General features: G+C 55.4%; 7 protein-coding genes across 7 annotated transcripts; 2 read left to right on the forward strand and 5 right to left on the reverse strand.

Annotated features, from left to right (window-relative positions):
- Positions 1-11: 11 nt before the first annotated feature.
- Positions 12-801, reverse strand: B0T26DRAFT_634925 (Longin-like domain-containing protein; the record flags this gene model as incomplete). The annotated part of the gene is made up of 3 exons (XM_060436674.1): positions 12-185; positions 289-651; positions 751-801. 3 exons carry the CDS (start codon positions 799-801, stop codon positions 12-14), a joined length of 588 nt encoding a protein of 195 aa, XP_060302145.1.
- Positions 802-1,058: 257 nt separating this feature from the next.
- On the reverse strand, positions 1,059-2,958 carry B0T26DRAFT_683312 (malonyl CoA-acyl carrier protein transacylase). Its single transcript, XM_060440801.1, has one exon. The coding sequence runs from the start codon at positions 2,478-2,480 to the stop codon at positions 1,269-1,271; it is 1,212 nt and encodes a 403-aa protein (XP_060302146.1). The 5' UTR covers positions 2,481-2,958; the 3' UTR covers positions 1,059-1,268.
- Positions 2,959-3,363: 405 nt separating this feature from the next.
- On the forward strand, positions 3,364-4,320 carry B0T26DRAFT_635851 (uncharacterized protein; the record flags this gene model as incomplete). The annotated part of the gene is made up of 1 exon (XM_060436769.1): positions 3,364-4,320. One exon carries the CDS (start codon positions 3,364-3,366, stop codon positions 4,318-4,320), a length of 957 nt encoding a protein of 318 aa, XP_060302147.1.
- Positions 4,321-5,078: 758 nt separating this feature from the next.
- Positions 5,079-6,777, reverse strand: B0T26DRAFT_631931 (Aldehyde/histidinol dehydrogenase; the record flags this gene model as incomplete). The annotated part of the gene is made up of 2 exons (XM_060436399.1): positions 5,079-5,491; positions 5,589-6,777. The coding sequence occupies 2 exons, from the start codon at positions 6,775-6,777 to the stop codon at positions 5,079-5,081; spliced, it is 1,602 nt and encodes a 533-aa protein (XP_060302148.1).
- A 1,116-nt stretch (positions 6,778-7,893) lies between these two features.
- B0T26DRAFT_683329 (mitochondrial ribosomal subunit protein-domain-containing protein) lies at positions 7,894-9,493 on the reverse strand. Its single transcript, XM_060440802.1, has 3 exons — positions 8,800-9,493; positions 8,445-8,734; positions 7,894-8,385 (listed from the first exon to the last, which is right to left on the reverse strand). The coding sequence occupies exons 1-3, from the start codon at positions 9,365-9,367 to the stop codon at positions 8,107-8,109; spliced, it is 1,137 nt and encodes a 378-aa protein (XP_060302149.1). The 5' UTR covers positions 9,368-9,493; the 3' UTR covers positions 7,894-8,106.
- A 321-nt stretch (positions 9,494-9,814) lies between these two features.
- Positions 9,815-10,693, forward strand: B0T26DRAFT_630964 (glycosyltransferase family 28 C-terminal domain-containing protein; the record flags this gene model as incomplete). The annotated part of the gene is made up of 3 exons (XM_060436301.1): positions 9,815-10,118; positions 10,177-10,315; positions 10,426-10,693. The coding sequence occupies 3 exons, from the start codon at positions 9,815-9,817 to the stop codon at positions 10,691-10,693; spliced, it is 711 nt and encodes a 236-aa protein (XP_060302150.1).
- B0T26DRAFT_9143 (WD40-repeat-containing domain protein) lies at positions 10,649-13,221 on the reverse strand. The gene is made up of 2 exons (XM_060448151.1): positions 12,861-13,221; positions 10,649-12,772 (listed from the first exon to the last, which is right to left on the reverse strand). The coding sequence occupies exons 1-2, from the start codon at positions 12,963-12,965 to the stop codon at positions 11,051-11,053; spliced, it is 1,827 nt and encodes a 608-aa protein (XP_060302151.1). The 5' UTR covers positions 12,966-13,221; the 3' UTR covers positions 10,649-11,050.
- Positions 13,222-13,562: the final 341 nt, after the last annotated feature.

The raw sequence follows: 13,562 nt of genomic DNA on the forward strand, positions 1-13,562 counted from the left end.
CTCCATGAAAGTCAGAGGTTCGTAACGCCAGGGGTCCAAGTCTCCCCAATTCTCCGCATGTCGTCGGCAAACTTCCTGCTCGTGATCTTCTTCCCGCCGTGGCCGGCCGGCGGTGCGTGCTCGTCCGGGTCGAAGAATGGGTTCTGCAGCAGCTTGACGTAGGCCGTTTGCATAGCCTTGAACACCTGTTACAAAACCAAATACCACATTAGCAAAGGAGAAGAAAATCCCATATGTACAGGCCGTAAAGGCGGCGTTCCATCCCGGCTTCGAGTAGCTGTGACATACTGGCTTCATCTCGCCCTCGCGCAGCCCCACGGCGACAGCGCCGAGCCGCTTCTCCTTAATGTCCACGAGGCCGGCGGCGATGGCACCGTCGATGCGGCGGCCGCGCATATCGACGAGGACGACAAACTTGGTGCCCGTGTTTGTCTCGAAGCCGTAGGCGGCGAGGCGCTCGTCGACGGCGTGGAGGAGGCCAAAGTCGCCACTCAGGCCGACGCCGGTGGCGGCATTGTGCCGGGCGCGCAGCTCAAAGACGTCGAGCGTGCTAGACAGGAGCAGCGAGAACTGCAGCGGCGTGCGCACGGGGGCAAAGTTATTGGTGACGGGATCGTACGAGGGGAAGATGGCGACGTGGAGCGGGTTGTTCTACAGTCTTGGGCGTCAGCACGCACAGCAGCCAATGCACAATACGTATCGCGATACAGGCACAACAAAGCTTGAGAGGAAAAGAGGGAGCAAAAGTACATTTCGGCCAATCACCCCCAGGCAGGCTATCGAGGGAATTGCGGTCGCCATTGGCGACTTGATATCCTGAGAGCCAAAGCGGTTTACGGTGGTGTTGAGCCCTGGAGCTTCAGCCTCTCAACAGCCCTGACGTGTTTGGTGGAGATGTGTGGGTTGAGTGGTGGTGCAGCTGTCAGCACCACCCCGGTAAAGGGACCGTCAGGCTGAAGCCAAGGGGCTGACTTCACTCCGCTTTACACAGATACAACATGGAATTTTCCTACACTTGCTCTACAGTTAGTTACCAGTACAGCAATGGCTTCAAATTATGATGGAATATATGTTTGTAGTTGATTACAAAAACTTGTTAATTAAAAATGTGCATGCTTCCCTCTGCAACTCGCACCACAGCGCCAAGCGCAACACTTCTAGCTATTGTATACTGAAAGCTCCCGACTATGTAAGACATATACAACATAGCTGATAAAGCAACGCTGAACGTCGCTAAGCTCCCTTAAACAGACCCCCTTCGATATCTTTTACTCTTCATCGACCAAAGACTCAGTCTCTTCTAGACCTCTAAGAACCTCCTCGATCTCGCTTGGATCGGTAATTGCCCAGACACCGCCGCCTTTGACCGTGTCCTTGCCTCTCATGCCGACCTCCTTTCCGACTAGGTTGCGGCCCACCTTTCCGGGTCCTATGCCTATCCATCTCCTCACCTTTTCCTCTTGGTCGAGATATTTGATGCTGTCCCACCATTGGACTGTTTCTAGGCAACCCCGAGCCAAAAGATCTTTCAGATCCTCCTTGCTCTCAAATGGTCGCGCGCTGACATTACTGATGCACGGTAGTGTCCCCGGGAAAGTAACAATGTCTTCATCCTCCCTCCCCTTGACGCGGCTCTTCCTTGCGAGTATGTTATGCATCACAGCGACGGCCGGTTTCATTATGGGGCTGTGGAAGGGGCTGTCGCTCTTCAGCCGCACCGCCCGGGGGTCGTGCCCGAGAAACTGTCGCACGTGCTCCACGAGGGTCTTTATCCGCTCAATGTTGCCGCTCAGCACAATTTGATTTTTGCTGTTGATGTTAGCAATGAGCACCTGCTCAATTGGCGAGCGGTCTTCAGCGCTCTCTGACTTGGATCCCGCGCTGCTGTGGCCGACAAAGTCGTGGATGGCGTTGATTAGCGGCTGTAGGTACTCGGGCTCTGTCACAATCGCCACCATGCCGTACTCGCCGCCGTAGTCCTCGGCAGCCCGTCTCGTGGCCGCTGCCATGGACTCGGCCCGCTTCTGCACCATGTACAGGCTGTCCTCGAACTCGATGTAGCCGCCAGCGACCAGGGCCGCAAACTCACCGAGCGAGTGGCCCAGCGTGAAGTCAGCACGGTCCGACGCCCTGAAGCCAAACTCTTTCTCGAGGATCCGAAGGATCATGATAGACGTGGCCATGATGGCGGGCTGGGCGTTGGGCGTCAGGTTGAGCACCTTGCCGGGACCGCCCTGGATAACATCCGAGAGGTTGTGCCCGACAATCTCATCAATTTCCTGGAAGATAGCGGTGGCTGTGGCGGGGAAGGCTTCGAGCCAGGGAGTGAGCATGCCGACTTTCTGCACGCCTTGTCCTGTTGCGAGGGGCCTCGAGATTAGCCAGAAGGTCTCAACCGACAGAGGTATCCGCGGGGGATGGGCTGTCAAGGGACTAGGAATGCGAACCTGGGAAGAAAATGGCTGTTTTTGGTCGCGCATTTCTCGTCGATGCAAGCCGCAGCTGCGGTATCTGCTGCCGTACGTAGTGTGCCACCAGTGAGGGCCGTCCCGACGACGCTCCGGAAACAGCTGCGGCGCTGAAGCGGCTTGTTGCGTGCAAGGCGAGCGCTCGGCAAGATGCGCGTGGCGAAGGCATTTTGAACACGCGTGCTCGCCAGCGGGCAGCCCAGTGTCAAGAGGGCCGCCTCATCAGTTATCTATGCGAGGGTCGTGCGGGCATTGGGACGAGAGGGGACGGAGGGCGAGCGCGAACGACAAATGTGGAATGACGGGATCCCATCGGCAGGGAAGGACAGGTAGGTAAGGTACCTTGGAAAGTCGCTAGGAAGGCGTCGGGTGGACAGCGGCAACCAGGGGGGGAGCAGATCGGTCTGTGGGGAATCGCTAGGGTGCCTGTGGAGCGCAGCACCCCGCCAATTGGATGCCCAATTTCTCCGTCAGACCCCGATTTTGAACCTGAGAAATCGGAAGCCGGGTCTGAAGGTGGAATACCTAGCGCGTCCGTCTCTCAAAGATCCCGATCCCGACCTCCGTACGACCTGGATATCGTGTGTAACTTGGTGAAATCTTCTCGCTCAACAGGTTACCTATATCTCAAGATATTTAGAACTTCTTGATACGCCCACAGCTACAAACTGAATCAGAAGCAGGAAGCCCAAGTTCTGAATTTTCATTTCTCAGTCTCACATTTGTCCGCCTGCGCCAAAGCAGGCTCAAGAATTGAGAGAGAGAAACCAAAAAGGCACACACAAACATGCCCGTCACGATTCTAGCACCTAAAGCGGTGCGGGTCGGGTATGGGGCAAACCCGGATCATTCCGATTCAGAGGACTCCGGTTCCGACCCGGAAGGAGACATATCCATGGGCCTCAAACGGGCGGTGGCGGGGAGGAAAGCGGCTGCGAGCGGCGGCAACAGCAGCAAGTACGAAATCGTCACACCAGGCGAGGTCATAACAGACGACCCGCAGTGGATGCGCGGACACGGCACGTACGTGGCGCCGGCAACGACGTCCATCATCTCGTCGGTGGCCGGCACCGTGACGCGGACCAATAAGCTTCTCTCGGTGCGGCCGCTGCGGGCGCGGTATACGCCCGAGGTCGGCGACCTGGTGGTCGGCCGCATTGTCGAGGTGCAGGCTAAGCGGTGGCGGGTCGACGTGGGGTCGACACAGCTAGCGTCGCTTCCGCTCAGCGCCATCAACCTGCCCGGCGGCATCCTGCGCAAGCGCACCGAGACGGACGAGCTGCAGATCCGTACCTTCTTCGCCGAGGGCGACCTGCTGGTGGCAGAGGTGCAGCAGCTGTTTGCCGACGGCGGCGCCGTGCTGCACACGCGCTCGCTCAAGTACGGCAAGCTGCGCAATGGCGTCTTCGTCGCCGTGTCAGGCATGGGCGGTGGCGGCGGCGTTGTACGCAGTCGGCGCCAGGTCTGGACGCTGGAGTCGGCCAACGGCGGTGGGCCCGTCGACATTGTGCTCGGCGTCAACGGCTACGTGTGGATCAGCAAGCACGTTGAGACGCCCGAGGGCCTTGTCGACAAGACCAGCGGTATCACGAACATCGAGGAGAGTGTCAGCGCCACCATGTACTCGAGCCAGAACGACCGCATCGGCCCTGAGACCATGCGCGAGATTGGGAGGATACGCGGCGTGGTAACGGCACTGGTGGACAACGGGCTCCGCGTCGATGAGGACATGGTCATGAGGGGCTACCATGAGGCTGTAGAGATGGCAATGGCATCGGGCGAGGGGCCGGAAGATATCTACCTAGGCGGAGAGAGGGGCGAGCATCTCGCTGCTGCGCTCACAGCGGTTTAATGTCCATATTCATCAACCAGTTAACATCCTCCCAGTCCACTTCCAATGTCCTCGTCATGTGTTTATGCCTTACCTGGCGAACAAAGTTGTGAATCAAAGACTACGAGTCATTTAGCCCGTTGTCGTATGGGTAACTCTCGAATATGAAATCATCATAGGTCAACTCCGGGCCGTATCCTTATGTCCTTGAATTCGGAGTTTTGTCGAATCGAATCACTCACACTTCCAAAAATCCACGCCCCACACATTTTGTGTCGGAGATCATGTCAGAGTTACATGTTAATAATAACTACCCAAGTACATTTAGAAACGGCAACGGCTCCACGCCAAAGGAGACACCGTAGGAAGCAGAGATCTGACGTGAGCACTGTCTTTGCCAGACCACAAAAGCTAATTCGAACACCCAACCAAGTGTTTGCAAAGTAGCTCGATGATAATCCTCACATTACGATTACTTCACCTCACAGGTCTGATGTCTTCTCGCTTAGAAATCATCAATTAAAAAACAAAATAGACAGCTAAAGATTGACAGCGTCCCTACATCACTTTGTTTGATTTGGTTGCGGAAACGCTCGCTTGGTATCATATTACAGTTCCCTCACACATTGGCGTCATCGTCTATTTGAGAGAAGCATTAGAGATAATGCGGACACAGAATAGACGGGACAAAATGACAGATGGCTCGCAGATAAGAAGATGTGCGCGCAAAGAGGGGCACGGCCAGAAGAAGCAGAAAAAAGGAAGAAGAAAACCCAAGCTTATCTCGCAGCGAGAGAGGCTTTCAACACGTAGTTGACTGCCAGCAAAAGCAGCCACCTGAACAACGCACCTTTGGCGCTGCTGGCACCGAGCCCAAAGATGAGCTTTACCCAGTAGCTGAAGCCGCGGACGATTGAACCGCTGCGGTCAAAGTTGGGCTTGGGGGCCGTCAGGCGGGCAAGAAGACGCATCTTGCTCATGTCGTAGGGCATGTAACGGACGCGGAGGATCTTATCGGCCCACGAGGGCGTCTCGGCAATGGTGCGGAAGTGCGTGAAGCAGTCGAAGCTGGCCTTGCCACGATAAGAGCCCCAGCCGCTGTCGCCAACGCCACCGAATGGCACAGTATTGACGGAGCCGTGAAAGAAGGAGTCGTTGAGCGTGGCGCCGCCCGACGTCATTTCATTAAGGACTGGATGAGACGCAAATATTAGCAGGCAGGCAGACAGGCAGGCAGGCAGAGACCAGAATAACGGTCGGCAGAGATTGAATTAGGGGTTCAATCTTACCTCTCTCATTCTCGGACTTGGACCCAAACGTATACAGCGACAGCGGCGTCCGGTGGACGGAGGCAGCAACATTGAGAGCCTCGTCGAGCGAGTTTACGGGATAGAGGGCGAAGATGGGACCAAACGATTCTTCCTTGATCATAGAATCGTCGGTCGAGTTGACCAGAACAGCAGTAGGCTCGATGTAAAGCTCAGCCTCGTCCACCTCGCCGCCCATAACGATCTTGCCTTTGGTATCGTCGAGCATCTTCTTGATGCGGTGGAAGTGACGGGCGTTGACAATGCGCCCAAGGTCAGGACTCGCCTTTGCGCCGTCTGGGAACATGTCCTTATAGGCGACCTTGAGAAACTTAGTAAATGCCGGAACGACCTGCTTGTCGATCAACACGTAGTTCTGCGACATGCAGACCTGGCCCGAGTTGTGGGTCTTGCCCCATAGCAGCCGCCGGGCGGCCAGCGCCAGGTTGGCGTTTTTGGTGACGAAGGCCGGGTTCTTTCCGCCGAGCTCAAGGCAGACGGGAGTGAGGGTCTCGGCCGCCTTCTTGGCGACAATCTTGCCGACAACATCACTGCCGGTGAAGAAGATCTTGTCCCACTTCTCGGCCAGAAGAGCGTTGGTCTCGGGGATAGCACCGTTGACGACGGCGAAGGCGCTGCGATCCAGGCGAGTCTCAACCATCTCCTTTACAACCATGGCGCAGGCCGTGGTCAGCTCGGAGGGCTTGAGCACGGCGGTACAGCCGGCACCAATGGCCCCGATCAGAGGGGCCAACAGGAGCTGGAGGGGATAGTTGTAAGGCCCGATGATGAGGACGGCGCCTAGCGGCTCCTTGCGGGTGCGGAAGTTCATCATGGAGTAGGTGATGGGGACGGCGGGAGAGCCAAGCTTTTCGTCTTTGGTGAAATCGTTCAGGTGCTTGATCATGAACATGCAGTCCTTGAGGAGCCAGTCGATCTCGGTGAGGACGGCCTCGAATACGGATTTGTGCAGATCATGCATCAGGGCAGCGATAAGCCTAGGCCTGAAATCTTCGATGGCCCAGTAGAGCTTGCGCAGCTGCACGATGCGCCATTGGACCTTCTTGGTCTTGTGCGTGCGGAAGGTACCTCGCGCGGCGCTGGCGACCTTGGGAATGAGGTCCAGGGCCGTGGCCTCGAACTGGGGAAGCGTCGCGTCCTTGGTTGCCATGATGCCTTTTTGGCTGAGCGCGCGTTGTTTGAGCTGTCGAAGCGCTCCTGTTGGTGCGCGATTAAGGTTGAACCAGGAGACTGGAATACTCGACTAAAGACTCTATTTGGCGCAAGTGGGTGATTAGCAATGGCGCAAACATACAACAAAAGTGAAATCTTTAGACGGCTCTCTCAAGTATAAGGAGGTACCCACTTACCCTTGTAAGCTGCTGGCAGGATCAACGTGCAATTCTACGTAAAACTATACCCACGTTCAAGAAAACACAAGCTGAACCGAGGCACGGGTACCACGGGACTAAGGTGTCGATGGCAATGAGGGGAAGGTGGCCAAGAAGAATTGGTGCTGGGTCGTTCTGTAATCCGAGGGGCGCGGTGCGAATGCCTTGTTAGGACTAGGATAACGTTGGACGATTTCCTGCACTGCACTCACTTGCTTATAATTTTTGGCAGGTTTTATCAAGCATCGACTCTTTTGGCAATAGAAGACCCGCAGACAGCTGCACTCTCTTGATTCGAAACACATGTGAACCCACGTACCAGTACCCTTGGTTCGGAATTAAAATAATAAAAAAAGGCTTGGCGCGCAGCCCCGTGTCAGTGCATCTTCTTCCCCACACGACGTAATTAAGAAGCCTGGTAAACTAGTGCCCTTTTTCATCCCTGGGCATTCGGAGCAAACGGCCGATGGAACGGGTTCACTGATGACAAACTCGAGAGTGACATGCAGAGATCGAATTACCAGCAGTACATATCCGTAGGCGGTCGACTTTGAACTACTGTTACACAGGCCAACCGATTAGGTTACAAAAGAAGAAAATACGCCCTTCTTTACCTAGGGTCAGTCTTCGCCTCTATAATACTTTTCTTCCATGTTATCATCCTCATGTGAGGGAGTCACTAGGAGTCTCTATCTTATAGAAAGAAAGACTTCAAATTGCTTTTTTGTTCATGTTCACTGTAACTACTGAGCATCCATCTGAGCCCAACTCGAGATTATTCGGCATTCCCGCTGTTGCCGACTGGGTATGGTGAGGAGTAAAGGGCACAATGGCTTATAGCCCTGATACTTTCGGAAGCTAGTACTTTGTGATTGGACAAGTCAATGTCCTCTAATGGGGATGGAAGATATAACTTCTTCCGATTTTTATACAGATTAATGTGCACTATAGCGTTCAATACAACAGCGAACCTTGCTTTCTGATGACCCCAATAGACATCAGTACTAGATTGGCAAATGTGGAATGCTGCGTGGTCGACCAGGGTTTGGGTCATTGCCAGACATCATGACGATACCCGGACCTTCAGCGGAGGTGTGACTGTCCAGGCCTCATCGCCGCATCTTGCCAGACCGTGGCCCACCCCTCAGCTCCATGACAGGCTCGGGCTCAACAGCCGCCAACAAGTTTTTCTTGATTATAGAGACACCATCAATGAGGCCGCCAGTTGCCCTCCTTTGCTCATCCAACAACAAAGACTGTTTGCGGAGAGCTTCCAATTCCTCTCGCCGCTTCGTATTTATGTACCACTCCTTGGGGTACTTAAGCTTGACCTTGAATGTGTGATGGCGGGTATCGAGGGGAATGTCCTCGAACATATCGGTAGGGTCCTGGTCTGGTTAGCATGGAGGGAAACTGTCAGATCGTAAAGCAGATGTCGGCCCCATACCTTTGCCGTCTCAATCATCTTGGACACTGTGTCTCCCAGGTATCTCTTATTCTGGGCCTGGTGCTCGAACCTCTCGCAGCTCATTTTGACGATGTCCTTCTCCGGGTTGTACCGGGGACCGGCGAGCTTCTTCAGCTTCAGTTGCTGGGCCTCTGATAGACCTGGCACGTCCTTAGGGCAGAACTCGACGACGACCTTTCTGTCGGCAGGGTGAAGCTCTCCCATGTAGGTCGTGTATCTGAAGCGCAGGCAGTCCTCCTTGGCCGGCGGCTGGAACGATTTGGCAAACTCTAGCCGCGTCTGTCAGTTCACAGCGCGTCACCGACAAATTTGGACTGACGAGGGGTTATCTTACGTGAAAGAAGGGGCATCTCCCACACGGTAATGCGCGCGTACTCTCTGGCCTCTCGGTGCTCCTCTAGCTTGCCGTGACTCATACTGAGCATGTCGTCCTCCTCGAAGTCATCCTCGCCAAACTCATCCGTGATCAAGTCGGTGTCTTTCTCGTCACTGTCGTTCCAGAAAGCGTCTCTTTTAGGGTTGATAATCCTTCTGAGGTCTGACATTTCGTTGTTGATGTCTCGCTTGAGCCTTTCGGCGTCACCCTTCTTTTGTTGCGGGAGCAGTTGCCACTCTTCGAGCATCCCAGTAATAGTTGCACGGTCATCCTCGGAAAGCGTCTCGTCTTTCAGCCGATTTCTAAGAGCCTCGCCCGGGTCATTGAATGATGAGTAGTATTTCAGCTCGGGGGGTTCGCTGTCCTCGTCGTCCTTCCCCTTCTCCTTGGCAACCCATCGCGCCTGCGAGGTTGACAGGGCGCGGCGCGCGAGAGGAACCTGCCGCCGCTGGACAGTCCGAAGACGTGATGTTATTTGATTGCTGGTCCGAAGACACAGCCGAAGGGAATTAGCGGCGGAGGTCATCCCGGGCGGTCGAGTCTGTCTAGTTAATGTGACGGCATGAGATTCCCGTCCCCAAAAATTTCGGGCCCTGCGAATTGCGCCAAGCCACAATCCAAGCTTGCCAAAGCCTGGAAGGGCATGCCACTGGGGCAAGCCACACACCAAGCCAATCCTTGCTTCAATTAGCGGCGCCCTGGTGCTTAGTCGCTTCACCGCCTTTCGTTATCGAGCTGTGACAGTTTCTGCCAATTACGATAAGCAGACCTTCCCTTGCAAGGGTTCGAGCTACAGTGTTATTTTATCAAGGTGCTTCGGAGTGACGAGGAAAGAACGGAGCTGCCCCGCCAAATTCAGTTAACTCAACGAATGAGCATGATGGACGACGACGACGATAAACCCCCCAAATCGCGAAAGAATCCTGCTGAAGGCCATGAAGTCGACATCGGCAGCATGAGCAGCATGAGCAGCATGAGTCGACACGAGGGCCGAATGTGCTTGGTGACGGTTGGTGCAACCGCAGGATTTCCCCAGCTGCTCGCCGAAGTCATCAAGCCCGAGTTTCTGCAGTGCCTCGCGAGCTACAGATTCAAAAGACTTGAGGTCCAGTGCGGCCCCGATTACGATTGGTTTGCCGCGCAGGTTGAGGCGTTGTCCGACAACTACGGCATCGACATTCGCTGCTTCACGTATACCAAGAATATGAGCCTCTGCTACGTTCGGTGCCGTGGTGAAGCTGGTGTCCGACTGGCCGGCTGCGTCATTACCCACGCGGGTGAGGAGACTTGAACACAGGACTATCTCACTTTCTGTATTGACGCGAAACTCGGCAGGCTCGGGCACGATTCTCGAGGTCAAACGGACCCAGGCACCGCTCATTGCGGTGCCCAACCCTACTCTCATGGACAACCACCAAGATGAGCTGGCCGATGTGATAGAACCTCAGGGTTGGGGAATCTGGGGAAACCTTGGGTATTTACCCCTCTCCTCTTTAATTTATCACGTTCTTGACGTAGAATGCGATCGGTGCTTGCGAGAAGAGTCTACTCAAGAGCTGATCCCCGCTAATCTAGACCTTACAGACAATTAACCAACGCCCTGGCGCGCTCTCAAGAGCTCGTTGCCCAAGGTCGGCTCAACGACCTACCGCCGTACTCGGCCCGGAGCTTCCTGGTGCCCGAGTCGGAGCGCGTGACCCTATTCGATTGGATGGTGCTAACGTGCTATCCAGAGGTGCTGAGACAGCAGCAACATCTACATGACCTCGATGAGGTCATGACCCATTATGAGCAGAAAAATGAGGGGAGGGGTGAAAATTTGGAGGACCTGACTCGGCTTGCGGTCGACTAGGAGAAGCGCCGACTCAGTGTTCGGAACGAACATAACCACGAGTTTTGTACCAACTATGGCGGCCAAGCGAGTGGCGACGATATTGGAGGCTCGGGTGTTAGTGTCGAGCGCCTATGGGATTCGGAATGGAGCCAGGTCGGCCTTGGACGGCTGTTATTGGACTCCAACAAAGAGCCCAAATAATTAAGGAGGAAACTGGCGGGTCAAGGCGTTAGGACGGGATACCCCTTTATTGCATGGCACGGTAATGGAAAATGGAAAGGCCAGGCTGGTTCAGTACATCCATCTCGGCGTTAAGTCGTTGTCTTGTGTTTGCTAGCCTCTGAACTGAGTATTCAGGAGCTCCCGAGTCTTGATTTACTGCAGACCCTTGAGCGCCCATATCTTGACAGCAGCATCGCCACCGGTGCTCGCGAGCTTCTGATCACCGCCAACCCATCCCACACCATACACGCCATCTTTGTGGGCGTTGACGGCCTTGACCCGGCTGCCGGGTTTCGCCAAGCTCCACACACACACATTCGTATCCAAGCCGCCGCTGGCCGCATGAGTTCCCGCTTGGTTCCAGGCAACGCAAAGCACCTTGGCCGTGTGCGCCGACCATCGATCTGTGGCTACGGCCCAGGAATCTGTCTTATACACGACGATCTTCCCTATTGAATTCGCCGCTGCCAAGTGCTTGCTATCGGGAGAAAACGACAGAGCTGAAACCTGTGCGTTCGAATTCGTCAAGGACTCGGTCGCGGAAAGCACGCCCTTGCTATCGAGTTTGTATATCTGGACGGCGTTTTGATTCGCGCCCACAGCGACAAGCGAGCCAGATCCTGCGATGGCTGATGGCGTGAAGCCCGTGTCCAGCTCGCTGACCTGCTTGTCTCCCGAGTAGACGACGAGCTTGCTGTCAAGCGCAACAATGACATGGCCGCTAGCCGTCGCAACGCCTTTGGGCTGCGCGCTCAGCTTGAGCGACTCGCCCGCAAACGTGTTGGCCGACTCATCGACTATGCGCAGCGTGTCATCCCAGCCCACACTATATGTCCGCCCTGGCGCGGCTGCGAACTGTGTCACCTGGTTGGAATGGGCCTGCCCGTCCACAGCGCGACCGATTCCTGTAGAGAGGTCCCAGCTGCATACCTGGCCGTCAAAACTGCCCGTTATGACGCTATCCGCCTTCCCCTCTGACTCTACACCAAGTGCCGTAATGCTTCCATTGTGCCCCTGTACTACCTTGATGGGAACTGCGCTGTCCTCGGCCAGGTAGTTCAGGTCTCCGTTCAGGCTCAGACTGATAATAAGACCGTCACTCCTGCCATGGGGCCACACCACACCGACTTGCTGGTGCGGGACACTGATGCTCCCTTCCTCGCCAAGACGCCATGTTTGTACACATTCGCCCCCCTCAATGTCCCACACACGCACTGTCTGGTCCGCGCTCGATGTCGCAAAGCGTTTCGAGTCCTTGGCCCAGCTCACGGCGAAGATGCTCCCGGAATGCACGCCCTCGCCAATCTGCTTCGTCGGCTCGCCCGTCTTGCCGTCGTAAAGCTGAATCCTCCTGTCCGCGCCGACAGTCACAAGCGTGCTCCCGTCGGGGCTGAAGGCGGTGCCCATCACAAAGCTCTTGTGCTGGGAGACCTTGGTGGCGAACTTGAAGGGCGCCCCGTGCAGGAAGCACATGCTGGAGTCGTCCGAGACGGTGGCGGCGCGCAGAGGCCGCTGCTGGCGAATCGCCACGGCGTTGACCACCTTGCTGTGGCCGGTGATCTCGCCCACGCTGTTGCCGCTGTCGGCCGTGAAGCAGTGGCCGTAGCGCTCGCGGCCGTCACCCACGGCGATGACGCGCTGGCTGTCGCCGTCCCACGCAATGTCGTTGATGCGCCCCGAGATGATGGCATACTCGCCCTTGGTGTTGACCGCCTCGACCGCGTCCCACACCCTCACCCTCCCCGACACATCGCCCGACGCGATATAGTAGCCCGACGGCGAGAAGCGCGCCACCGACGTCGCGGCCGTATGGCCAGTGTACTGCTTTGACAGCGCAGGGTTGTCGATGTTGCGCACATATATGGATTTTCCCGACTACTCCATTGTCCGAGCGTCAGAGAGGTTTGCATAACAACTTAACTTGATCACTAGTGCATAGAGAGAAAAACGGGCGAAATCTTACTGCGTAGGTGATCCGCTCTCCTTTGGCATCGCAGGAGAGCTGGGTTGGCTGACCCCGCGTTGTGGCGGGCGAAGCAGCCAGGATTTGCTCAATCTCGATCGGCATGGTGAGTTAAATAGCTGTATATATTGGCGAGAGAGCTAAGCAGATATGGGGAGATTTCGTCACGTATGTATTCAATAAAGAAAGAGATCTCAGCTTGCTAGAAGTTGTGTTGTGTTGTCCCTTCAGGCGAGCTTCGAGGGGCCTGGGAATGCCTGCATGGAGAGGTCAGATAGTGGGGAAGCATGCGCGGCGTTGCGGGGCAGCCCCCTAATTCTAGGTACCTAAGCTAACGCCTAAATCGTGGCTGAAACCAACAGCTGAAACTCGGTGTGGCTGAATGCTTCGGGGGGCTTATTGTCACTCGCGGACATTGCCTCACAGGTTAGCACGAAGTTGGTTGGCCTTATTTTAGCAGGCACGGAATGTAGCAGTAATCCTTACTGTTACCCCAGTAACATTGTTTAGTTTGGTAGGCTAAGGTGCCCTGTGTAGAGTATGTATCCAGATTTACACGATATTAGAAAGATTTCCTAGGTCACCGGGTACTATTTACATGTGGGTATCGTCCTGACATGAGCAAGCTATCCCATAACTCCTTCAAGAAACCAATACAGGTACCAGTCTCTTGCCTGTATCGTATACCCGTCTTATACCTCA

This window comes from Lasiosphaeria miniovina (assembly GCF_030549165.1).
Source record: "Lasiosphaeria miniovina strain SMH2392-1A chromosome Unknown B0T26scaffold_1, whole genome shotgun sequence".
In the NCBI taxonomy this organism is placed as follows: Eukaryota; Fungi; Ascomycota; class Sordariomycetes; order Sordariales; family Lasiosphaeriaceae; genus Lasiosphaeria; species Lasiosphaeria miniovina.